The 27,144-nt window shown below is 38.9% G+C and overlaps 1 protein-coding gene across 1 annotated transcript in view; it reads left to right on the top strand.

Annotated features, from left to right (window-relative positions):
• The window catches only part of CDC73 (cell division cycle 73), a 102,162-nt gene that overhangs the window by 15,668 nt on the left and 59,350 nt on the right, over positions 1 to 27,144 (top strand). The window contains exons 8-10 of the mRNA XM_084211807.1: positions 4,606 to 4,704; positions 5,948 to 6,026; positions 15,038 to 15,102. Coding sequence (XP_084067933.1) covers positions 4,606 to 4,704; positions 5,948 to 6,026; positions 15,038 to 15,102 — 243 coding nt within the window. The remainder of the gene's footprint in view (positions 1 to 4,605; positions 4,705 to 5,947; positions 6,027 to 15,037; positions 15,103 to 27,144) is intronic.

The following is a 27,144-nucleotide window of genomic DNA, read 5'->3' as shown; positions in this document are numbered from 1 at the left end:
TTTCCTGCTGTGTGGCATTTACCTTGGATATAACCCACAATTGCAAGTTTATCTAATACAACATCTGAATTATTCCAGAATGTTGTTATTTTGTGGTCTTCTGTATTCTTTTACACAAGTATTAAAAAGCAGAATTGTTTTTTTTTTCCACATGTGTAGCTTATCTTTGTGGTGGTCATGATTTTTAGTTTTGTGTTACCACCTGCAAAATATTACTACTGCAATTAGTACTTGCATATTTTATTTTTAAAATTAATATGTTTTCTTTATAGGTTTGATCCTTTTCACAGTAACTACTGTATTTGAAGTAAATGTGAGAAATCATGTTTTCATTTCGTTTCAGTTCTCATATTTTTGTTCTGATGAATCTTGGCCATTCTTACTAGTGAAGTCACCCCCGAGGAGGTTAATACTGCAGTTTTAAGTAAAGTTTCAATAATTTAATTTAGCTGGAAAAACAATTTTGGAGCAAGACTAATAGTATTTAAATCACTTTAGACAACAAAGAGGTCTGAGAGTATTTTGCTTATTTGAAGAGAAATTGACTGTAAAAGCATCTTTGTGTGGGCTCTAGGTGGCAGAATTGTCTCACATTCGTGGAGTTCACAGCAGTGAGGCTTGAATAGCAAATTGAAAAAGTAGAGGTGTGCCAGGCTAAGGGCAACTGGTGTCCTCATCAGTGCTTCAGGTGCAGCAGGAGGCTGGCTTTAGAGGGGCTGTGCACAAGTGTCACAGTACAGCTTGAGTGCCCAAACTCCAGTTTGTGCAGGACTGGCTTCCTTAGTAAAACTAGGCAGATTCTTTTATTGCTGTCAGGCACTACTGCAAACATTTTGAATGCAGCATTTAAAGGAAAGATGGGGCAGATGTTAAAAATAGTATTTACATTGAGCAATAATAAATCTTGTTTTGTCTTTCTGTGCCTTGAATTCAACCAAAAAATCTGTAGAACAAAGCATTGTTTCCTGAAAGAATATTTGGGTCAGCTAAAAAGTAGTTCCTTAAACACTACTCTAACATAGTATTAAAAAAATATGTATTTGCATATGCTGCATTCATAGGAGAAATAAGCTAGGATTATGTATCAAGGGGATTGGGATTTTTGAGATTTTATGCTGTACTGTATCTTCAGGCTGTTACAGTGTTGCTGCTGTTTCACACTTCTGAATTAACATTTCAAATTAAATTTTTCAGTTGTCTTTCATATAATATTCTTGCTATAAAAATGTAGTGAAGATAACATAGAACAAGTGAAAATTGCACATTTTACTGAACACATAGTCCACAAATATACAGGGAGCTCTACAGGGAGCATAGTCTACAGCTATACAAAGAGCAGATATTCTCACAGCTATGTTTTCAGTTCAGCTTTAGTAATACACTGTTAACTTATTGAGTGGAACACAAAGAAATGCCCAGATTAACTTTTTGTGGAAGGAGTGTCTGATTTTTATTTTTTTCCCCCAACAGTTAGTAAAAAGTTCAATTTTTATCAACCTTTTTTATAGGCTCCCTAATCTGAAGCTTGATAGAGTCATCCTGTGCTCTTAGTTGTTTAGCAATATAAGTTTCAGTAGTGTAATGTGAATTTCTTTAACTACCATTGTCCTGAAAGCAGGATTGCAAACACCTGTTTATCCAGGTGGTGAATCTAGACTCTCCTGTTGTGTGTCCCAGCATGGCTTGTCCAGCTCCAAAGTGTGCAGAGAGCAGTTTGAGGGGTACCATGAGCCCCTGCATTGTAAGAGCAGGCAGGAGAGAAAATCAACTTGAAACTTGGTGAACAGTTTGCAAATTGAAGATACATATTCTGAAGGCATAGGAGAGTGATGCCTTAAATGATTTTTTACTTTTTGATTTGAATTTAAGATTTAAATATGTGCTTTAATTTTAGATGTGCAAAATATTTCTTTTAAATATACAGTTTATCACTTCATTTTCCTTATGAGCAGTGTTTTAATTTCTGCTGTACTTTTATGAGGCCATCTCAATGCTGTTTTCATTTTTCTTGTCGTGCCATATATAGGAATTACTGAGAATGTGTGATAGGAATATTGCCTTTTTGGCACAGCATCATGCCTTTCAGTCTGCCAGTGGCTGTAAAGGATTTAGCAGTATGTCTCAGCACATCAAGCAAACGTGTAAGGAAATGTAGTTGGGGCTCAATTCCTCCTTCTCCAGCCCTACTCTAAGTCTGGACAATGTTTACAGCATTCTGCAGCTCTTGATTTTCCTGGGATGCATGTCCAAGAAATCCTTACTGTCAGTTCAAATAAGATTTTTTTTGAATTTATATGGTTTTTCTTAGGCTCCTCTTTTTCTGCAGTGAAACACCAGAGTGTAAATCTGATAAAAAATTGATTACAACTTAGCTATAGGAAAGGTTTGAAGCACTGTAAGCCATATTGTGTAACAGGGTATATATTTCTAGTTTTACAGGTTAGATTTAAGGGTTTATTTTTGCCAGATGATTGAGATGAAGTATACTTTTCTTCAGTTTTTTTTTCCTCTAGAATTGTTTTTAATGAAGCTGAAACCAATGTTTTTCCTTGATGATCACTATTAGAAAAATATTTATTTATATTTGCCCGCATGATAAAGCTGCTGTAATGACTAGAAGTCTTTGTTAATGAGAGTTAGGGTTATGGTGGGCTACAGAAATTAAAGACTGCAGTTTTTTAGAATAAACTGTGATATATTGTGATGGAAGTATTTTTATTACAAAAGAAATTTAGTTAGTGATGTGACTTCATGAAGCCTTCCTCATCAGAGCAGTCTGATCTGACTGGCCCTGGGATTTCTCCACAAATGTTGGCATTAAATCACCACCAGTGAGAGTAACTTGAGTTGATGTGTGTTAGTTGCTGTGTTGGCTAGGGATAGAGCATCTGTGCAGAGAAACAAATATTTTGATGTTTGGGTTTTTTTCCCTCTTCTTTTCTGCTCTGTCCCTCAGACCAGCAGTTTTTGGTAGTGAAAGTGTTGCACTTGGTTTAACTAAGTTTAACTAAATCTAGGGCAGAAGCTAATGGATATTCATATTCTGCTCTCTGAAGGGATGAACAATGAAAGCTTAGCAGTCTTCAACTCTGCAGGGCTTTACAAATTCAGCAGGTACATGCAGTGCACTTGCTGCTCAATCATTTTGCTGTCACAGTAATATAATCCCAGATCCCTGACCAAGCCAGTGACCAGCAAGAAGATGATGTTAGTTTGAGTGCTTGTTAAAACACTGCTGGTTTTCACCCCTTCCAGTCATTAGTTGTGGCCCTGGGGGACTTGCATTTTCATGCTGTGGAAAAAAGACATCAGCAAGAACACTTCTCATTCCATGCTTATTAGTGGCTTGTTTTCAGCAGATGGGAGAAACAACCTTGTGGGGTTTTTAACCTGAGTTTGGTCCAGGATGTGCAATTTAAGGCTATTAAAGTCCCACGTGTTTAAAGGCCTTGGAAAAGTTCATAATTTGAAGTTGCAACTCCCTTTAAGACTGTATTAACTGTAGGTTTTATGAGTAAAATACGGATGTGCATGTTGGTTTTAACTTCCTTGTGACTGGGAGATTTGTCTTCTGCAGGGACAGTCACTCTTAAAACGTTGCTCCTCTTGTTAATTAGTTCCTCCTTGTGAGTTTCTGAAGATGGAGTAGCCTTGTTTCCTAGAGACAGTATGTGATAAAGCACAGCAATGACAAGAATTTTGATTGATATGATGCCCTGGCCACAGACTGGGAGAAATCTGAATTTGCAGTAAAAGCTTGTAGTTTAGACTTTGAGTATCCTTTTGAAATTGATATGTGCATGGTTTGCAGCTCTTGAAAGTTTTTTTCCCTGGCATTTTTCTGACTGAAAAGAACTTGAAATACAGTTTTGTGTGAGTTCTTTCAGACTTTGTCAAAAGAACTGGGTTTGCTCAGGGGATGGCTTTGCCTTTATAAGTGGTTTCTGGTGGTTTTCCAGTTCCTGCCCTTAGTGGCCTGCTATGGATTGACAAGATGTTCACTGAGGTCAAGTGAGCAGGCTTAGGGAAGCTTTGCAGTACAACTCTCTAAGTGATTTCTACAAAATTTACCCCAGAAGTCTTTGTTTTGTAATTCATGTGTTTGTTTCATGATGCCACTTCAGTGTTAACATACAATACTCTGGAACAGTGTTAGCATTTTGTGAATACTGTATATTATTCTGAACCACTAAAAAACCCCCCAAAAAACTGTTTTCCCTAATTGATAAAAAGGTTTCCTTTACTGATGAACCATTACTGAAAATTGACATTAGTAAGAGACATTGTGTACATTTAACTCTGTACCTGACAGGTTACAAGTGCTTTGAGAGGAGTTTGGTTTACCTTGGGATATAATGAAGCCAGTTAGATTTAGCAGGTGTGGGCCTTAAATAATAGAGGGGGTAGCAATGATGCCTTAAAACCCTGTTAATGTTTGGATCCTGTCACAGAAAAGGGGTCAGAAATGAACTATTTAGAAAATTGGTGCACCAGTTTTGGGTTTTGGTGAAATATAAGTTAACCAAGTGGTGTCTTCACCTGGATTGTTGTTATGTGAAATGCAGATGGTCAGTAAGGTTCACAGGTACCTGATATCTTTTTCAGAACTTTGCCAAGAATATTTTTGCAATTCTTCAATCAGTTAAAGCCAGAGAAGAAGGCCGAGCACCTGAGCAAAGACCTGCGCCGAACACAGCACCAACGGTAAGAGCGGTGTGTGGCTGGACACGGGGGCTGGGACACCAAAAGGGAGAGTTCAGTGTCTTGTCACTATTACATACACAATTTGTTTAGGTTTACTTCCAAAAAATGCACATTTTTCAAGCATAACTTCACAGCTATTCTTTGACTTAAATTGCCTTTATTGGTATTTAAAGAGTTGAATATATTAGTTTAATTAGTTCAATATGCTCTTGTTACTGAGAGGTGAATCTGCTAGTGCCAGCTTCTGCATCTATCAAGCATTAGCCACATGCTGCATCTATTTGCAAAAAGTGTATTCCATGAGAGTGCTGCCATTTCAAATGAAATGTTTTGCTGCTTTTCTGACAGATAGGGTAGCAAATGTTTAAGAATCTGGAGCATGACTCATGAGTGGGAACAGCTCAGACCAGTTTTCTTTTGCCTGTGATAAATCAGGACAGACTTAGAGCTGTATTGTTTACTTCTGTCCAGGTATTAGACAGGATTTGTTTAGAAGTGTGCTGTTTACTATTGTGTTCTATTAAACCTAATATATCTTTGAACATGGTGGTAGTCTGCTCTAAAAGCTGTTTAATTATACTGTGTTTTGTTTTTGCTGCTACTGCATTTAACAAAGAACTCAATTTAAATAGCAAGATGAATTCCAACATGTAAATATTTGCTTTGTGTTGAATTTCTTAAATTGTGCATGGCATTATTCAAATGTCCCACTCAGAATAAGTGTGAATACATAACTAAGCCATCCACAAAAAGGATTGAATTGAAATTGAATGTGCCTCTAGATTGGTGATTTTAAAAAACTTTTTTCCCAGAATGCCTTTTTTTCCCCTCAAAATTTATTTTTTATTTATTTTATTTAGCAAAATGTTATCTTAATCAGGCTGACAAGAGAAATTTTGTGTGGCTGAAGCCCTAATCATGAATTGTCAGTTAATGATTTTTTTCCTCACTAATTCTTTAAGTACAACAAAAACTCAGTAGAGATTTTAATAATGTAGTTTGTTACTGTTTGTTATTTCAGTTTTGCCTCAGGTTATTCTCTTTGCATTCAGTACTAAACTGTTTCTGTAAGACTGTAAGTGGATATTGAATGGAAACATCAGAAGTTTTCAAATGCATTGAAACTCCTACGAAAAGGAACTGATTTTATACTCTTGAGTAGTTCTAAGTAACTCTTCATGAAATTCAAAAACCATCAAATACTTTTTAGTATGTTTTACAAATGTTGTTTAACTTGTTTTAGGATCCCACTTTACGAAATAAGCAACCTATTCCAGCTGCCTACAACAGATATGATCAGGAAAGATTTAAAGGCAAAGAGGGTAAGTTGATTGCAATGCTTTTTTCAAAATTAAAAAAAAATAAATTGAGAACCGAAACTGACCAGTCACCAAGTTCATATTAGGGATTTTCCCTGCTAGTATTTCAAAAACCTATGAAAAGACAAAAAAAGAGCTGTAACTATGCCTAAAGATAGCTTTCCAAGTAATAAAATCCAGAAGTATTATTTTGTAGGAATTGTTTCTACCTCTAAGGAAGCAAACTGAAAGCTTCAAACCAGAACTTCTTGGGGGAAAAAATATTTGTTTGGGGAGAGTCCTATGCAATTAATAAAAAATCACAAGTGCCAGTGGGTAACTGTCAGGTGCGTAACATGTAATAGATTCCCTCTCCTCAAACAATCACAGTTACTCTAAAAATTGCCTCCAGTGATTCCAAGTAAATATTATCTAGTTGTAGCTATTTAAATTAAAAAACAAACTAGGACCAGCAGTGCACAACACAAGCACCCTCCTGGATAGGAGATGGAAACAATCTACAATATTGAAGAAGTCTCACCAGTTTTAAAAGATGGTGAACATTGAACTTGAGTGATGATTTGTCTTTCTAATGCAATTTTTCTCCTGTCCCCATTGCTTTTTTTATCTTGTTTTTAGCACAAGTTCAGTTACTTCACTTTCATGTCTTGCTGTGGTTTTATTTTGCAATCTAGTGTTTGTTGTGCTTGGATGGTTTTGTGCTTCTTGCAGAAGGTCATGCAAATTTTGTTACATTTCTGAATTGCCTCTTCCTCCTGTGTGATTCTCAGAATATGGTGCTGGGGTTTCACTTGGTGCTGAAATGGGATTGACTGGACTGCAGCAATTTTTCCAGTTGAAAGATTCTTTTGGGATGAGGCCATATTCTACCTGCCTAAAAAAAAATAACTCACTGTCACACTCCATTCTAGAGAGTGTTTCTCTGCCTTAACTTTCTGCTTACTTATATTTGGTGTAGTCACACAAAGTTAATTTTGTATTTCAGGTTTCTAGGGATATTTAAAGAAATACATAGGTTAAGAATATCAAGTTAGCTAAGTGTAGGCTAGCACTGGAAATAAAAATGAGGTGTTGGAAAGAAGGTATTTTAAACATGAGGTTGACTTATGAAAGGTATTGGTGCATCACTTATAGAAGTTACAGAGAATTAGTAATTAACATCTGGATTTCTTGGGAGAGGACCTAGAGATATTTGAGATCTTCTTTTGCTTCAAATTAACTTCAGAAAACAGCCAAGATCTCATTTACTTCTAGGGTATTCTATTGTAAAAGTATTACCTTTTAAGTTGTGGTCTAACTGGAACTCTGAGTACAGGTGGTTTTCCTGTCATAATTAGGCATTAATGCACAGATAATGTCATTTGCTGGAAACTGAATGATGCACATCACTTGCAACTCTGTCACAAGTGAACTCATTCCTTATGGGATTTTTAATTTAGTTGTGCTCAAAATGAAGCTCCCAAATACTCAGTGTAGAAGTGAGACTACAAGCAGACAAGTCATCAATAAAAATAAGGGGTTTCTTTTTCATTAAACTCTGTTTTTTTACAATAAGTCAAGTAAGGACTTGGTATTACACTTGTTTATGGAAAGGTTGCGGTATTGGGACTTTTGGGAAAAGAATTCTGAAAGAAAAGAAAGATAATTAAGTTCAAAGGGTAATAACTTGCAGTCTTTATGCCATTGTATCTACATTTATGTGGTGATGGTGGATAACACCTACAATAAAGCTGAATCCTACAGATTTCTGCCATTCTGAAGGGTTTCCACACCTTGCCCTCCCTCACTGCCTGTGTTGGCCACAAACACTGGAAGGCAGGATGGTGTGGTGCTTATAGCAATGGGCACAGTGGTGGGCTGGGCTAAACAGTGACACAAAGCCAGAGGACAGTGTCTCTAGGCTTTGTTCTTTGTGTCTCCCCTGTTTGCTCTTTCCTCAGAGGTTCTGAAAACCTAGGAAGGGTTCACAGTAGTCCTCTTCTAGTGGCAGCAGGATTGTGGCACATTGCTTATATTCAGTTTTGTATGATACTACAGTATTTAAAGTTTAGGCAGCAAAGAGGGGAACTGTTTTTCTTTGAATATTTTTGGGCTTTAATAGAGTTTTTCCATTAGCTGTCTTGTCCTTAGCATAAGAAATTCAAAGCTTGTAGAGCTAAGAGAATAAATTTAGGAATTTTAACATGCATTAAGTAAACTGTTGAGTTGCAGCCAAATTTCTCTGCTTCTTGTGGTGGATCATTATTTCTGATGCAATGTATCAGGATGCCTCTCTGGTAGACTAACTTAAAATTTTCCTGCCAGATGGGACATGCTTTGCTGCTAGAGTGGTTTAAGAGTCAGCGTGAGGGGGTGGTGATTGTGCTGTTCTTGAAGAGCAAACAGTTCCAGATGCATTCAGTGGAACTGCTCAGCAGCCCAGGGCAGGGCTTGGTCACCTTTTGTCCAGGGGGACTTGTTCCTGCAGCTTTGGTCAGGCAGGACAGAGAAACCTTCCTTTGACATCCTTCAAGTTCTGTGAAGCATTAGAATGTTGTTTGCAGTAGGAATTGTACATGCTGGATGTTCCTGCATGGAAAGTGGAAGAACGCTTTTCCTGACAGTGCACCCATCTTGCCCAGCTGCTCAAATATTTTGGAGGTGAGGAGGTGAAAGTGGCTTGCAGTCACTTTCCTTGGGTGCTGATTCTTTGCTGGTGCTTTGGTTTCTTCCATGCTGGCAGTTGGTGATGGTATTTTCTCTTGAACAGCATAGAGCTACATCCTGTGCTAAACTTCCTCTTTTTACCTTGCTAGTCCTCTTCCTTTCCTTTGGATTATTTACTTGAGTGGTTTTTTTATACTTTATTAATGTGCATCTTTGAAACTGGAGAAATTTTTCCAGACTGCAGTTTGTCATACCTTCTTGAGCAACATAATTTTAAAATCTTGTTCAGGATTTAAAAATCCTATGCTCAAATGCCATTTGGTGCTTTAGGAGCTTATTTTGTGTTCTCTCTTGTGTGCCTTAATGTTTGAGATATAAACACACATTATTGATATATATGTTTTGGATACTATAGTGTCTTTTCCCCCTATTTTCTTGGGTAGCTTTACCTCAGAAGGTTTTTTTCAATGTTTGTTCTGTAATTTCCAAGAGTGCAGTAGTGCTGGGATGGCAGTCTTGCAGATGTAACATTTTTGTGACCCACATCTCTCAGTGTGGATGGCAAAGTCAAATTTCCCTGTGCTGCTCCAAGGTTAGGTCTTTAAGGCTTATTCCAGGAGTGTTCCTGTTGTTCTCAAAGTTTCAACATAGTAGCAGCCATTTGTTACTACTCCCCCCAAAACAAAACAAAACACCCCCAAAACCTCCAGCAATATTCAGTCCTACTTAGGGTAAATCAGAGAGTCTTGCTGTGTGATTTCAGCCTGTAATGGTGAAAAGAATATTCCTGACTGTGTTCAAATGTTTCCTTCAGGAAAGTTTGCTGTTGACTTCCTGCTATTATCATCTTATATTTTATTTATAACTTTACTGGATTTTCAGACACAGCTGTCATTTTCCAGAAGTTTGTCAGTCCCAAGTGCTAAGCCCAGGGAACAGAGGACTGTGAAATTATTATATTTGAGGTGACTCTGCACCATAACATTTTGTTTCTCATATACATTGTTAAGAAAATTTCTTTATAAGACATTTCTCATAAGTTATTTTGTTTTAAATTGTGTGATAGCCTTTTACACAGGGAGAGTAGAATTGGTAGCAGGAGATAAAAGGTTCTGAAGTTTTACTGGTCAGACTTAGTTTGACTGGTTAAACTTTCATTTATTGCATTCACTTTAAGATTCTTTTTTTTCCCTAACAGACAGTATGTGCGAGAGATGCACATTTGGAAAAAGAATGTGATCTGTCTGTATTTTCTGGCTTGGTGTGACCAACTAGTTTAAAAACTTGTAGCACTGCACGTTCACTTCTGTGCTGGAAAATATCCATAAATTGCTTTTACAATACACATAAATTGCTGTGAGGAACTTAAGATGTTGGTGTTAATTACTGGTAAGATTATTACAGAGCTGTTATATATGAACTGTACAGAGAATTTGTAAAGTAATCAGTGTAGCTTGGAAATTTAAATGTGAAACTTACTTGTTAGGATACAGTACTGTAAAGGAGTACTCAGTACACTCTCATGCAGAGTGACATTTGGTGTCAGGGATTAAATTACTGGGGCTGTGAAGTGGGGTAGTGAATCATTTCCAGGCAGTATGCAGAGTGTTGCTATCTGGGGCTTGAAGAGTATACAGCTGAAAAAAGAAGTGGTTATTCAGGCTTATTCATCCACAATTCAAACCAAGGCTTTAACTTGAGCTCTTCAGTGTCTGAGACATGCTGCTTTGTTCTGTTTTTCTTTCCCTTGACTTCCTTCCAGAAACTGTTGAGTCTTTTTCAAGCTTTTATTCTTTTGGTAATGTATCAGAGCTCAGGTTTGTAGCTGGATTGGATGACTGGAGCTGCAGAAGGTGCAGAATCAAAGTGCAGAGTGACCTAGATGGATGTGGAGCAGCGGCTTTAAGCAAATGCAAGGCACCCTGAGCATCAATATTATATGCAAGGAAACAGAACATGCACCCAAATGCTCATTCAGAATATCATCAGTCCAAAAAGCTGATGCATTAGGGTGCCTATTTTCATTTCCAGGTCTAATTATTTTAAATAATGAAAGGCACTCAGACTGATGCATGGGGATGCTAGAAAGGTAACTTGTGATAAACTACACTGGAAATGTTTATGGTTCTTTTATCGGTCTTGGGGTCATGGAACTGAGAAACTGTGAGCATAATACATGCAATGACTGAAAAAGAAAAAAAAAACCTCTGGTGATAGGTTGTGCTTTTAAGGCATTAGAGTTGTTTATTCAGTTCTAGTTATTATGTTTACATCTCAACATGTAGTTTTAAGGCCTGTGTTGATGTTGGTGTTTTTAACAATGCATATATATCTAAAATGGATTCTATTTGGCAGAATAAAGGTTGCAGTACAGTTTTTCATGACAAAATTATTGCTGGGCTTTGCTTGCTTTCTTTAGTCCTTAGTGTTAGACCTGTGATTGAAGCATTTAATATGGACTGCCCTTTGCCTAAAGGAAATGTGTGTCATAACTTTGTAGTGATTATATTGAAAATTCCTGGTGTACACAAGACCCTCAATACGTTTTTTAATAGTTGTTCTGAATCTAATTCCAAGCTTAAAAACAAGGGTCCAAAGTCTTACCATCATGGTACCTTTATTTGTGAGGCTCTTTTTTCTTAAATACGCTTTTCTTAGTCCACGGTTTATCATTTTAACTGCTTCTATTACCACAGTGAAGCTAGGATTTTGAAGCAGGAGTTAGAAACTAATTCTTGGCCAAGTATTACCATGTCAGCTCGCTGCTGGTGCATGACTCAGCAGCACAGGTTGGAGCTGCTTTGGGAGGGGGAGGAGAAGCTTTTGTGTTCCTGGAGGGTGTGGCACAGCGTTTGTGCGGATGAGCGCTGGGGGCATGGCCCGGGGTCTCTCTTCTGCTCCTCTTCACTATGGCCCGTGGTTCCTCTTGTATGCCAGGTCTGCCTTTGAGCAGCTGTATCAGGGTCAGAGCCTGGCCTTGGAGAATAGCCTGGTCCTTGAATATCTTTTACAGCATTAACCTGCCTGACGCCCTCAGCAATTTTTGAAGTGGGAATGAAGCTGAAACTGTGGAGTCCCTGACCTGGAAACATTTGTTTCCTGCTTTGCGCAGGCTGTGCACAATGAGTGGAGCTGAGGGTGCTGCTGGATGTGCCCAAATGTACAAACTATTGAGACCTAAAGGAATGGTACAGACGTGCAAGGGGCAGGGCTCGTGCTTCTGGCAGTGTTTATTTCTGTAAGAGAAGTGATTGGCTGACAGGTACAATACCACATGGTGTGTGTGAGAGGATTGAATCAATAAAGCTGTGTTCTGACAAATGTGTCACTGCTGTTCCTGCTTCAGGGGGGCTGCTACCCCCCTCAGGAAGCTGGAGATGCTGAACTCTACTTCCCCAGTTGCTGGAGAGTTTGAGGCAGGAAGCTGGAGAGCTGGTGGGCACTTTGGGAGGTGGTTTCTTCCATGGTCCCACCCTAGTGCAGCCAGCAGAGCATGGGCCCTGCAGTGGCTCTGGTAGAGGCTGCAGTAACTGTTTGCAGGAATGTGGGTGGGTACCTACACTGACCATATAACATGTCTTACATTTGAATTAGTGCACAAAGCTACTATGCCATTATTTGCTAATTATCAGAACTGTTTTATTTGCTACCTGAGTAGCTTCTAAATAGTACTGGGGTCCCAGTGTAGCTGCTGGGAACATTCATCAGGCAGGAACCTGGGGTTTGCTGGAGGCAACGAGTGGCTCTTCATCCAAGTTACTGACTTCTGCTAGAAAGAAGGGTCAGGACAAGCTGGGAGCAGGAAGCTGCTGAGTGCCAGTTCTGTGGTTTGTGGCTCCTGTGGCTCATTAAATGAACCAGGACAGATTTTATGAGAGACTTGAGAAGACTTTTGCAAAATATGAAACCGGTGGCAGTTGAGCAGAGATTTTTTTCCCTGCCAGGTGCCTCTCTCCCTTTGATTTAGTTTCTGACTGTGCTGCCGGCTCTGTGGGCCTTTGTTCCCTTTGCACTGCTGATGGAGACAGGGAACAAACATAGAGAAATAATTACAAAGTCAGGATTTGTGCTGAGAGGAAAGAAGCCACAGCAGGCCAGGCACAACGGAGCATGGTGCTGTGCTGGTCTTGCTATGGGGTGTCTGTATTCTTTGCAAAGAATATCTACTAAAATAGTTGGAAATGCTCTGTGTCACAGGCATGAGGAACCCATAATAGGTTAGTCTGGAAAAGACAAAGGTTCTTCTGGTGGTGATGTTCTGAAATTCACAAACAACTGTCGGCCTAGATTAGACACCTCTGATTTACATCACTCCAAGTCAGCAAAAACATCCCTTCAACTTAGGGAGTTCTACCAAGTACTCTACAAGGCTCCAGGCACCACCTGAAATATTAACGTGCTCCCTGCCCTGCAGCAGTGACCTATATAGTCACAGAGCAACCTGTTCTCCATGGAAGTGTTCGTGCAGTCACATCTTGACCATTCAAGTTCAGTGGTGTGATCTCTGGGCTAAGACTCAAGACTCAAGGCATAGTTATAGCTTGGGGTTGAGGGGAAAGGTGGGAATGCCTATCAGTTTCTATAGGGAGGCAGTATCAATTTATATAGGGAGGCTAGACAGCTTTTTTTTTTTTTTTTTTTAGTAGGAAGGACTGTATTCATGTGTGTCTGTACCTGCATTTTACTTTCTCAGAATTATATCTGTAGTTCAGAAATGTTAGTCTGGCAGAAAGGGAGGGGTGGCCTTGAGAAGTGAAGCTGAAGAAGAGCTAGAACCGAGGGGACTGTAAAACAAAACATGGTCAGTGACATGGGGCATCTTGACTTGGTAGTGGTGGCAGGTCTGGCATAATTGAGGGAGTGAGGGGGAAAAGGTGAAAGCCCAAACTGTTCAGTAAGTAGATAGCTGTCTCTGTGCTGAGAGGAGTATGATAGGTTCCAAACTTGAGAGCATCTTTTTATAGGCACTGGAGAGTTCTTAAATCTGGGAAACTTTTTGGCCTCCTTTCCTTTGAGTGCCTGATGATCTTCCTCATCTAAGGAAGAAAGGATGAGCAGGCACAGATGCTTCCTACATCATGTGAATTGCTTTCAAGGTTGTCTGGGTTTCAGTTTAAGTTAATTTACTCGTGATGAGAGCAAGAAGCTCTAACGGTTTTGAAAATTCAATGTTTTTCTTGGACTTTTTTTAGATTCGGGTAGGAGCCATGCTTTGGTTCTGCCTTATTTCTTTGTCTATCATGATTTTGGGCTGGTGCACAAAATGAAGGGGGTGTAAGAAATGACAAAAACATATCAGTTCCAAGTAGCTGTTTCTGTGCAGTATCAATTACCTTTACCCAAGTCTAATTGAAATATTGCTTGGATACAGACAAATGCTTGTTTATCATGGTTTGAGTGGTGATTGTCATGCCATTTTAGGTAGAAGTTTTTGGATGGTTATGTGATGGGATCAGTCAATGGTAGATGCATGAGGCTAGGGAATTTACCAAAGGAAAAAGGTTTTTTTATGAATCTTGGTGGCCCTATTCAGGAGCTTACTTTGATCTTAAATTGCTGAGAACTGGGGGACAGGGAAGGTGTCTTAAAAAGCAAACAGGCTGCTGACAGCAGGTTTAGTCATTGGGCAGTTGCAGGCTTCTGACACTTAGCATAAATTCAATCTAATTAAAACTAATTAACAAAACCTACCCCAAGAATGCCCCTTTTTATAACCTTTAGTCTGGTATTGTGCATTTATGCAGATTCTGTCCTCTATATCATATGACAATGACAGTGTTACTCTTCAGCACTCCAGAAGTGAATGTATCAAGTAAAATGGCCACACTTTTCTAGTTGGCATGTAGCTGGGTTTCTTAAGTATGTTTTTCCACTAATACAGGTTGAACACATTGCATTGTAATGTATTCTGGGAATATGAATGGGGCTTCTCAATCTTGTAGTGAGGAGAATTTCTGAGACCACATGCAAGTTGTAACATATTCTCACAAAGATTTGGGTTTATAGCCTTTCTCTGAAGTGCTTCCAATTATTCCATGTAGCAGGAAAAGTACTATTTAGAAGCTACTCAGGTAGCAAATAAAACAATTCTGATAATTAGCAAATAATGGCATAGTAGCTTTCTGTAATAATTCAAATAAAAGACATGTTAAATGGTTAGGGGAAAGCAGCAATATCACACTGACCTGTCTAAAGAAAGCAGATTTCCTAATGACTCCCCAGGTTTTCTATTGGGAACAGAACCTAAACCACCACCCCAGCAGGATGTGTTCTTTGACAAAAGAACTTCAGAGAGATTCAGTGATGTCCATTTAGACAAGACACTGCTGTGTTCACAAGGATTTACAGAGGCTTCTTTCTCTTGGCAGAAACGGAAGGCTTCAAGATTGACACCATGGGCACCTACCACGGGATGACTCTGAAGTCTGTGACGGTGAGTGGGAAGTCTTGGCTCAAGTATGTTTTATGGATGTGATTGTAAGCATGGATACAAGATATGTTTGGAGATAGAGACAGCTTGTCCTCCTGGCCTAGGCTCTGGAAGGTCACTTAGACTGAGTAGCAATTGGTGAAAGTTCTTGTCTATGAAAAGCCCAAATGTGTTTTGTTTGGTCTGCATGTCTGTGCCCAGGGATTTGTTTGTCTGCAGTAAAAAGATGTGCTGGAAGGCTTCTTGAGGTGCAGCCTTTTTCTGTTATACTTAACATACCCAGGTTTTTGCTGACCTTAGCTGTGTCTGGAGAAGACATAAGTGATCATAATCAAAAGTGATGAAACTATACTTAGAAAACTGAAGTAATGAACCCAGGTTTTGGAGTATTGCTCTGTTTCTCACTCTGCATTTGATAAAGTAATTTTTTTTGGTGGTGGAGGAGTTAGACCTCAGCATTACTGTTAAAGCTTTCTAGCCTGGTGAGATGGACTTCTATTGTATGGCTGTACAATGCTGTCAGTAGGAATTGAAGCATTCACAGATGAGAAAGAGAGACCCTGAAACAGATTCCCTTTTCTTTCTTTGGCCAGTGTTGGTCTGCTTTTGTGCAAGTGGGTTGAATGCTCTCAAATAAATGCTATTTTGATCTGATGGCAAGTATGACAGATGCTAGAAAACTGCTGTAGTGCCCTTATTAAGGTTTTTGCCAGCTGCATACCTATGCAAATGTGATGAATAGACAGCACTAAACACTCTCCTAAACCCATGCACTACTTCCAGTTTGCCCTTCTCATTTGAACATAAAATAGGATCTTAAGTAGAAATTTCAGAAAAACATTCAAAGGTGTTTTGTTTGATAAAAGTCCTTTCCCAAATCTTTCATTCCCAACTCCCTGTGACTTAGGATACTGTAAAATCAAATGGAAGGGAATATTTAATTAGAGAATCTACTTAGCAGGAAATAGTGTAATTTCTAGAGGAATTCAGAAATTGATTGGATGAAGAAAAAATAATCTGTTATGTCGGAAGATTTGTTCTTGAACTTTGCATGAATTTTGGGCTGCTTTGTGATGATCTAAAGTGTTGTTGTACCAAACCCAGGTTTCTATGGGATATCATACCTGCTTCAAGGGGTGGGGATTTGAAATGGGTTAATAAATAGGTTCTGTTTAAATTGCTCTGTGGGGAGGAAAAAGAAAGAGGAAAGAGTAAAGCAAGATTATAGTAAAGCAGAAATGTTGAAATATTTTAGGCTTATAAGTGTAAAATCTGTAAAAGTGAAGGGATGCATGTTAAAAATTATATGTTTTTTTAAAAATCATAAAATAAGTAAGGTTTTTTGTTCTAGGAATCCTACCTCATGTATTGAGCATTCTGCCTAGGGTTTTGAGGTTGTTAAACTGTCCTTGTTGCTTTCTTCCATTTAGGAAGAAAATATAATAGATATTAAATACCAAGTAAACCTTTTTTAAACATAAACCAGAATTTTTTAAAATAACTGTTTAAGAGTGCACAATTGCACATAAAGCATCATCTGGTGTCATGAGAAATATTAAAACTCCATCTGTTACTCAGCTTTTATCTAAGAAAGAACTGGTGAGGGATTTTTGGAGCCTTATTTTCCAGACTATTAAAAAGGTGCCCTCAATATTTAGCTCATTCATAAATTGCAGTGACATCCTGGCTTTGTGTTTCAGATGGGGGAGAAATAAATCTGTTAAATATGTTCATCTGTTTTGTCTAAACTTTGTCATAGTGATGGACCACTCAGTTCAAACCTTTAATGTCAGATCATATTTTTGTGGAAAATAGTTAATCTCCTGCCATGAAACTATGAAACTATGAAACTTGGCAAGTTTCATATTTTGCTTTTACTCAAGTTTTATTTTTTTTTTTTGTGGTTAGTTTATATTTTTTTATGCTAGGCAAAATTAGGGAGGAAATAGGAAAGTAATTGCTTTCCCTAGGTGTTTAATGGGAAAGTACATTATACTCATTGGCTAAATCACAGGAATATGGAGGATAGCATTGGAATTCATTCACCTGCATGATCTCATTGCTGTCAAACATTTCCAAGGAATTAAGAGTTCTAGGTAGCTCTTGGTTAGAGATTCTCTTCAAACTTCAGACCTCTGATTTCCAGGCGGATGCTCATGTTTGAAAGCTTCTTTTTTATACTATTGTGCTCCTTGACATGATGGCTCCTTGATTTTTCCTGTGGTGTTTGCTTCCATTAATGTATTTCTGGAGTGTGGTCAGACTCCCTTAAATCTTCAGTTCTTACCTCCAGTGTCAAGTGATGCACTGGTTGGAGTTGCCCACCTGCTTCTTATACAAAATTTGTAAAAGTTTTTTTTGTTTGTTTTGTGTTATATTCCCTACACTTGCACTCTGCCTTGCTGTAATTCTTGGTGAATGATTTTAATGAAATGTGCAAAATTTATGTTTTGTGTTTGTTCTTACTGAAATGTGGGCTGTCCTAGATGCTTGTTCTTTTTAACAGCAGAACAAAAACTTCTTCATCTTGACTGCTTTCTTTTCATCAGTGATGTTGGAAACTTTCTTAGCTTTCAGAATTTGTGCCAGAGCAGATGGTGAATGGTGGGCTTTTTCTGAAGTAATGTCAGCTAAAATAACTTGTGCTGCTGGCAGTTCTTCCCTGTAACAGGGTTTTTGCTTGATTGGCACACTACCTCTTAGGAAGAACTGACTTATTTATTGAATTTTTATTGTGAAGGCATGATCTCATTATTCTGGACCTGGAATTGTTTATAGCGAGGCATTTTCCTCAGAAAGGTTTTTTTAAAAATATTTTTTTTCCTTATTTTAATACCTGTGGCACCTTCTGTTTGCCTGGATTGATGATGTTTTGGAAAATTAGTAAGTAACCTGGTGGTGGTAGCTCTTGCTGCTGGTTCCCCAGCAGTTCAGGTAGCAAACTGTTCAGCAGGACTTTCCAAAACCTGCAGGTCTCTCAGCAGGCTTCACTTCCAAGCATAATCCCCTGTGTAGCAGAACAACTTCTGATTATCCAGGAGAGTTTGGTGTTTGAGGTGGATCAATCTTTGGAAGAGAAGTATGTTTGTGTTTCTGTACCACACAGGGTGTGAGGTGATGCTTAAGCTGATATTCTGAAGATTCCCTGTTACTTGTGTAAATTTGACGTATTTGGGGCTTTAGCCTCCTGCTGTTCTAAAGGGCAATGTTAGCTGGAGGCCAGTGTCATCTGGTGGAAGCCTAGAGGGTGGCTCTCACCTTTTACATACAGTGAAATGGAATATTGGACTATTCATTTCTGTAACTAGGATATGTGGCACATTGAACTGCTAGTGTAGCTCAAGATGGAAAGATCAGAACAGACCAGTTAGCTGCACCTAGGGCAGGATAGGAAGAAGTTGCTTGTTCTGTGAGCACCTGATAAAGCTGGCTGTGAGCACCTGATAAAGCTAAACTCTTCCAAGCTGAGGCCATCCTTTGCATTGACTGTGTGCACTTGCAAAGAATATTTGTTTATCCATTACAGTAATAGTCACGGTGATGCTGGTTTTACTCATCTTTGTGCTTTTATCCTTGGGCTCTCGTGGCTTTAATATGAAAGAAAGAAATAGCATGAAAGGCTGTGGAGTTCTGTAGGGTGATTTCCTCTGAGTTCTGAGTGCCCTGGCTGGTCAGGAGCTGTGACTCAGGATTCAGCTGAAACTTGTGTCCAAGTGAACAGGAACTGCATAGCACTACCATGGGCCCTTGTAGAAATTATTTTGTTTGCTGGAAAAATCTCCTGTTTTCAGCTTGGGGTTTCTTTTAGCGTTCAGGGCTGCTGAAGCTTGGGAGCTTTTGTCTTTGTTTTTTGCTGCTAGCAATGGAATGTGTCATTGATCATCTGCACTCCTAAGCAGCCAGAGCTACTGTTGGCATCTTCCTTTTCAGTGAACAGGCAGGTGCAAGAGCTCCTGCAGGACTGAGCTGATGGCCTTCCCAGGGAGTCAGGAGCTACGCCTGGATGATCAGTATAGTTAGTGAGGACTTCACTGGAGGCACTTCACTTAGAACAAACTCAAAATGCAAATTTCTGTGGTGTATTCAAACTTTGTAAGTAAGGAATTCTATGTAAATTTTCAGTGCTTCTGGGTTGAGTGATATTTTTCCTCCAGCCTGACGAAAGTAACATCCCTCTTACCATTGTATGCTGCCAGGCTTTACAGCAGTCTCTGGGTAAAAGTGCCCTGAGTAAACATAGGAGAATATCAATAATTAAAGTGAATGCACTACATTTCAGTTACAACAAATACATTTCATAATCCTAGCAAACCAAGTAATTAAAAAGGAGTCCCTATGCAAACCACAGTACAAGCAGGTCTAATTTCAGAAGAACTGGGGACTTGTTCAGCAGCCCTAAGGTCAACAGCATTTTTCAGTCAGTATCAGATTTGGGGAATTAATTAATCAAAGGATTTTACTGTTATTGCCCTCAAAATCTTTTGAGTTGGGTATAACCTCTGTAGTTTTTTTAACTGAGAGTTTGTTTAACCACCTCTGGTGTATCTTCAAAGGAATAGTGTGCAGTATAAACAAATGGAATGACTAAATTATGGCACTTTACAGACTGAGCCACTGGAGAGGAAGTGGTTGGGGCACAAACAACATGGTGTATGCATGTGTTTTTTATATAAAAGACTTAAGAAAATTGATGTGCTTCTGTGTGAGGAGGTAAATCCACAGGATCCTATAATTGATCATGAGGAATTTGTGATTCAGTGCCAAAATTCAGAATGGCTGTTTAGAAGCATATGGTGGAGTTGGATGTTGTCTCTCAGTGTTCAGATAAATAATGGTTTTAAAAAGAAATAAAAACTTAATACATCTTTAATATTAGAGATGGAAGAGAGATACCATCTTATCCACATCAGCAGTTTTCTGTGTCGTGTCCTAATCTCATTAAAATGTTGGGGAACAGTGGAATTGGGGGAGGAGTCAGCAAAACAATGGACTCTTTGAAATGTTTGAAACAGGCTCTGAAGTGCCACATAATTTTTGTGCAGCCTGTGCATAAGGTGGTCATTATTCCCCCTGTGAGTGCAACAGCAGCCTGCCTACACCCCCACTCCCCTCTGCAGGCTGAGCAGCATTCTGTGAATTCTCTCTGTGCATCCTATTCAGTTTTTAACCAGCAAGAGGAGGTGAGGAAAACTAATGATATAAAATCATAAAGCTACATAGATTTGTATGGAGGGCAGATGTTTTTCTTAGATGATACTTGAGGTAGATACTTGTTTTTATTTGGTTTGTAAATCATTTTTCACCATAAATATACTGCTCTTTAACTAATTCAGACATACTCATGAGGTCCTTGGTCCATTAGGGTTAAGGGCCAGGACATGACCATGAACTCCAAAAATCTTTTAGCTGGAGAAATGGATGTTTCTTCAGAACAGTCAGCCAACAATCTAACACTGCTCTGGGGTAGCAGACAAGAAGGCTTTGAGTGTCTGTATTACTCTAATGAGAGTGGATAAAATGCAACCAAGAGCTATTACTGTATTTTACATTTAAGGCCCACACAACAGTTTCAGTGGTTGGCATTTCATTGCTTCACTTGTGTTTCAAATATTAAATTGCTTTCCCTTAAAGAGGTTTAGTGTAAATAGTGAAGCTGATACAGACCAAGAAGAATCACACATAAATGCTGCTTTCAAGAAAATGTGTTAGGTTCAACAATGGTGCACTCGTTTTCTTTGGGATTGGAAGTTGTGTACATCTGTGCCAAGATATCTGACTGTTGTACTGCATTGCATAATAGAACTGCCTGGTTTGTTCCCTCTAATAGCTTTTCTTTTATGTTGGGGCTAAGAAATGCAAATTCAGCTGCAGACAGGGATGTTGTATAGTCAGTCATGCCTCAGGAAGGTGGGCATTGCTGTGTGGCACCAGTGTGCTGCTGAACAAGAGGGAGCAGGACCTGGAGCTGTGCAGCTTTGTCCCGGACCCCGTGCCTGGGTCACTGCTGTGTGTGCAGCTCAGCTGTGGCACTGCCCTGTGTGCTCCTGGCACGGCTGGCAGGTCCTGAGAGGGTGGAATGGAGGAGTGCCAGACAGGGGAACCCAAAGCATTTCTGAGAATACATTCAATGAGAGCTTTAGATGTCAGGAAGCTTTGCTTAAAAAGGCTTGAGAGCCTCAGGCATGCTTGGTATGAGCTCTGAGATGACCTTCTACACCTGTCTTGATCCAAAGCTGCATGACAGGAGTGTCTTTGCCAGCCCTAGGGGTACCCCTGAGAAACTCGCCTTCCATGCATACCCTGCACTAGGACTGGTGTCCTTTATAAATGTTTCAGGAGTCACTCTCATTTGGAAACCTAGCCCAAATAAAACTGCCTAGGACACTTCATTTGTGTTCCTTGTGTTGAATGTCCACCTTTTCTTGAGTCCTGTATAGGATTCTGTTTAGATTCTGTTTAGGATTCTGTTTCTCAGGTTTTGGGTTTGTGTGTAATCAAAGTTTTATAGGGTGCTGCTCAGTGCTACCAACTGAACCTGAGCTACGGATTTTTTACTTTGTCCTAAGAGTTCTGAGCAATCAGACATCATGCACTGCACAAGTTTATTTTAAAAAACTGGGTCAACACCTTTCCCTCTGCAAATTATCTCCAAACATCTCATGGACGTCTAACAGCTGCATCTTCACTTGACAGTTCTGGGGAAAGAACAGCTCTGCTTTATGTAGGGTTGTAATTTGTTCCCACCTACTGAAGATGGTATAAAAATCTTGCAGACCCAGTAGAAATGAGCATGTGTCAGATGGGAGATCAAAAAATAATTCACTTTAACATACCTCCTTCTCCCTGCAGGTTATGGGTAGCCATCCTCTTGTCTTGCAATTAGAGCTTTAAGAAAGTTTTGAAGGTTTCTAGCACGCTTTGCAATTCATAAAACAGTAACTAAATCAGGATTACAATTAAAGAATTGAACGATCATCTGAGTAATTCATGTAACTGATGTGAGAACTGAGTCAAGGTTTCCTTCTCTGGTCAGTTTTTGAGATCAAACCGTTGTCATTAGGCCCTGTGACACTCTGCTACTTAGTTTGCTTGTAATAGAGTAAGGTAGAATTCATTATTTGTGAAACGAGTTTTCTGCTTTTCTACTTGGAGTACTTGCTTATATCTAACCTATCAACTTCTTCTGAGCTTGGAAAGTAGGGTAGCTTGTTACCTTAGCAATATCCATAGGAACTGCCTCAGAGCCCAGGCTCGTGTACATCTCACTTATGCCATTTACTTCTACTTAGTTCAGCTAGAGCACACTCTCCTTTATGATTTGTTTATAATTATTTTTGTACACTCTGTGCTTAGTCCTTACTGTTGCCCTCTTTGAACACTCTTAAGGACTGTTGTTTCAATTTGTGGACTGTGTTCTGGTGTTGTTCTTTGAAAGGTCCACTTCCTTTTTTTTTTCTTGCAGTTTCTTGTGGGTTTATTTTGTTGTTTAGTTCAGGTTTTTTCCCTTTCTGTTGAATTCTTTCAGTATGTGGCTGGGAGTGTGTGATACCAGAGGGTACCTCTATCTCAATGTGGCAGATTTTGTTCACAAGTACAGAGTTATTACAGCAGTGTGACATGGGCAGGTGTTCTTTAGTTCTTCAGTCAGAATATGTAAGGCAAAGATAGTATTTTCTAAGTGCATTAAACCTGCAGAGCTCAGAACTTAGACAGAATTTTAGAGGCCAATGTTGATGGAATGCTGAGACAAGAGCTCTGGTTCTTAGTCCTTTGGGGGATGGATTATAAGTGATGTCACTGGGCACTATTTCCAGGTAGTGCAACATAACCAATGAGAAGATCAAGTTAGAATAGCAAAATAGAACATATTTTTAAGCTTTTTTGGCAGCTCCTTCTTGCACCATTTAAGAAGGTAATTGACTGAGAGTGACTATATTTAGGTCTTGAAATGTGTGAGATTTTAGTGTTCCATCTAAATCCAGGTGTTAATCTGCCTGTGTCCTTTATGCAGCCACACTGTTGCTGTTGAATCAGTGTCCTCACTTTTAGGATGTCTGTAGGCAAAGTCCTGATTTATTCAGGTTTGCTCCTGGTGGTTCTGGATAAGTCTGTTCAGTGCAGGCTTTCTCCTTAGGTAAATGGCTGTAAAGGCCATCTAATGAACTCTGCATTAGTTATGGCTCACTCACCTGGCATTGGGGCAGTGGGGCTCATTCCTCCTGGAATGTACCTGTGACTGTGGGCTGCTGGGCTGCCATCTGGAGCTGGATTTGTGCTTGCACTGAGCAATATGCTAGTGCTGACACCGCTCACATCACTGCTGCTGCAAGGGTGGGTCCTGGCTCTTTGTTCATCTCAAACTCAGCTAAGCTGAGGGAGTTGAGGTGAGATGTGTGTGTATGCAAGTGCATGTAGGCAGGCACTGAATGATGCATTGGCTGGTTTAATTCTCATTCACCACTTTCTCTGTTGGCCCTCTTTGTTCCCAAAAGGCTTGTGGGATTTTCTGGAGATTTTTGGTTTGGGGCTTTTCTAAGTAACGTGAGCCTTGTGCAAATGGGGCTTAACACTGAAGAAGGTGATCTGGTAAAAATAAATCTTCTTCCTTACCTTTGTGAATCAAGAAATGTGTAGCCTGAATGCAAATTTCTCAGAGAGACAAACATTTTTATTTTCTTGTAAAATGTAAAAGGCTGACCTTGGATCTATGCATCTGTAGTACTTAACTGCTTTGAATAATGAAGTTTTGTCCAATGTACCTAAAATGTCAAATTTATCTACGGCACTTGGTAAATTGAAAGAAATTTATAAATAACTATGAGAACAACTGTGTGTTTTGCAAATACATCATTTAATTAGCTGGCCTGTTGTAATAAACGACCCAGACCCCAAGTGGGAATGAGTTATAGAAGTTTCATTGAAAACAAAAAAAATCAGCAAAGCAAAAGGGACAGTGCTGGGAGTGTGGCAAAATGCCAGAGGCTTGTGCTCAAAAGGGTGTCTTCACCTTTTATCCCCCTGATATTGCATCAGCTTTATGCAAATTTACTTTTGGTTTTACGTGGTCTCACCCCATGTCACTTTTTTTGGCACCAGTGTGGTTTCATCACTGTGGTTATCAGGGGCCTCCTTGGATGAAGTTCTCCTCCTTTCAGGTTGTGTCTCAGAAGTCAGGCTGGCAGCAGTCTGTCCAATGCAGACTCATGAACCCACACTGCAGCACACCAAACCACACTGTCCTCATGAAAACCAATCTCACAACTAGGCTATTGTAACAACATTAACCACTTTATAACATCAATTATCATCTTAATATTAACAACATTATTGTATCCATTCAGATAATAGTTTGTGAAATCCAATTCCCACTAACTTATCACACCTGTAAAACTGTTGGTTAGACTTTATACAACATGAATATTAACAAAGCATGTTTTTATTTCATCTTACATTTCCATTGCATTTGGCACATTAAGGTTTAGGAAGTCCAACTATTCAGCTGGGTTGCTGCTTTTTTGCTGCTTTAAGAAACTTAGGATGTATTTTTGGAATTTAAATCTCTTCCTTTCTGTCTCTCCATGAAGATATATGAGTCAGTTTTGTGCATGAGCAGCAGATATGCTTTTAAAATTCAGTTCAAGTGCGAAGGAAAACTTGGTGTGACTAAGCAAAGTGATGTGATAAGTTTGCTTGTAGTTAACTGTCAGTCTACTGGCTGTAAATTTGTAGTACCTTTAATTTAGAATATTGTTAAAAAATTCTAGATTTCTTCAAGTGAGATGGGTGTCTCCTTGTGCCCTCCCTTGGCCTGGAGGGAGGGGAGTGCAGCTGCTGAGTTACAGATGGGTGATTTTGGGTGGCTTGGTGCTGCTGTTTTGAGGAGACATGGAGAAAGCACTGCCTGCCTTTCACTCCCTGGGAGCAGTAATTCGAGGGTTTAATTTCCCTGGCCAGCAATTTTCATAAAAGTTGACAAAGGCAATAACTTTTCTCCAGGTTTTATTGAAATTGGGAAGTAGTTTGGAGCCATACCGTGGGAGAAGGGAGGGAGTGTTACTGAAGCAGGCTGCGAAGAGCTCTGTTTGCTGAGGGGGGGAAAAAACCAACTCTACTTTTGTTTTAGCATAGGAGACCTGAGGGTTGCTGCTATTATGCAGCACTATCCATCAGCCCTACTTCCCAGTTACCTTTGGTGTAAATCAGGCAAACAGATTTACATATAACTGAAATAAAAATGGAATATAGTCATCAGTAAAGCAGATAACCTGCCTGATTAATTGTGTTTTATCATGGTTGCTAACTAACAAAAGACCTGTGGATGGAGAGGGCTTAATAATGTCTTAAGACAAATATTTTGTAGCTAATAATACATAGAATATTATAATATACAGAACATATGCAGCTACCTCATCTGGGTCTATAAAAGCCATTCTGTTTTAGGTTGATGTTGTGTGCTGTAGCAAATAATGATTTTTATAGTAGCTTTCACATGTATAATTATGTCTGGAAAATAATGTCAAGAAAAAGCTTCCAAAAATATCTGGACATGAACAGCAGGTGAAATGCAGATTAAAGTAGTAAAATACATATTAAAATCCTAAATGGATTTTAATGCTGTATTAGAAATTAAAATCTAAAGAGACTCTGAACTGCCTGAATGTTACATCTGATTTTAAAGGGTAGGTTTATAGCTGGCTCAGATTTCAAAGGTGAAGTTTTAATAAGTAAATCAACTTTCTTGTTCATAGCTGAAATCTTTTGGAAAACTGTGTTTGCTGGTTTGTTACAGTTCCCACTCAGAATAACGTAAGTGCCTAATCAGGCAGTTTGCTCACCTAAGGTGAGCTAAATATTTAATATGGGTAGCTTGCATATGTGTGGTATTGTACTGCACAACAGAGCCACAGATTCAATATGTCTCTTATATTCCTTCCCCTGGCAGGGCTCAGCAAGACTCTTAATGTCCTTTGATTTTCTTCTCTGGAAAGCTGCCTGCACGTGGCTTGTAATGCCAAACACTGTGAATTGTAAGCCTTTCAAATATGAATGGGGGTATTAGACACTTTGAAAGAATGAGTACCATAACAGTAATCCATATGCAGGGAACATTTTATAGGCGGAAATTTGCAGTACACAGAAAATATTTTCAACTATTATTTTATTACTCCTTTATATGGAGCTGAGAGAAATAGAATATAAAAGGTAATAAATACTCAACATGCTCCAGGTTAAGATCCTGAGTGGATTAAAGTTAAACACTAGGATAGTGTTCCTAATATTAGTATACTAATATTTGTGAAAGTTTTCAGTTATGAATAAAAATCATACCTTTAAGGAAATAATATAACTTTTCTGATGCCTCTCCTAAGTGGAATGGAAGTGATTGATTAACCTGACATTTAATCTTTGGCATGCTTCAGGGAGTTTCTGCCATATGTTCAGTAAAGTGGTGTTTCTTTAGTGAAGTCATATTTAAACTATGGTAAAATGCATAGGAATGTACTGATACTTAATAAATGTAGCATAACTAAAGAGTGCTCACAGCTTATGATTTTTTCCCTCTCCTCCTCTCTCTTTTTCTTTTTTCTCCTTTAAACAAAAGACTGACTTTGGCTCAAATAGGCTTGGCCAGTTTTCTCTCCCATCACATTCCCCAGAAGGAAGCTAAATTAATTCTGTCCATAAGAAGATTAAAAGCTGATGGGGTGGGCAGATGTTTTATTTTCTCAGGGGTGAAGGAAGTAGCATGAGCTTCTCTGGCAAGTCTGAAGATAATGGTGGTGGGAGGGAATGTTTTGCTTCTAGTTAAATAGCAGAAAGGCATTTATACCTTTCTGTAATACATTTCATGTGCTCTTTGACATTATCTTGCTGGAAAAATAAAGATGTATTCTGGGTTTATGTATTAGTAGTTCATTTACTCAACACTGATTTGTAGTGAATCTGTTAATGCTTCAGGATAAATTCTGGTGTTATTGTGAATTTTATTTGCTTTTTATTTCTTTTTTTTTCACTTTTAAATGTTTAAAACTCAGAATTTTCTTA

This window comes from Fringilla coelebs (assembly GCF_963513975.1).
Source record: "Fringilla coelebs genome assembly, chromosome: 9".
Lineage (NCBI taxonomy): Eukaryota > Metazoa > Chordata > Aves > Passeriformes > Fringillidae > Fringilla > Fringilla coelebs.
This window is presented reverse-complemented; position numbering and strand designations above follow the sequence as displayed.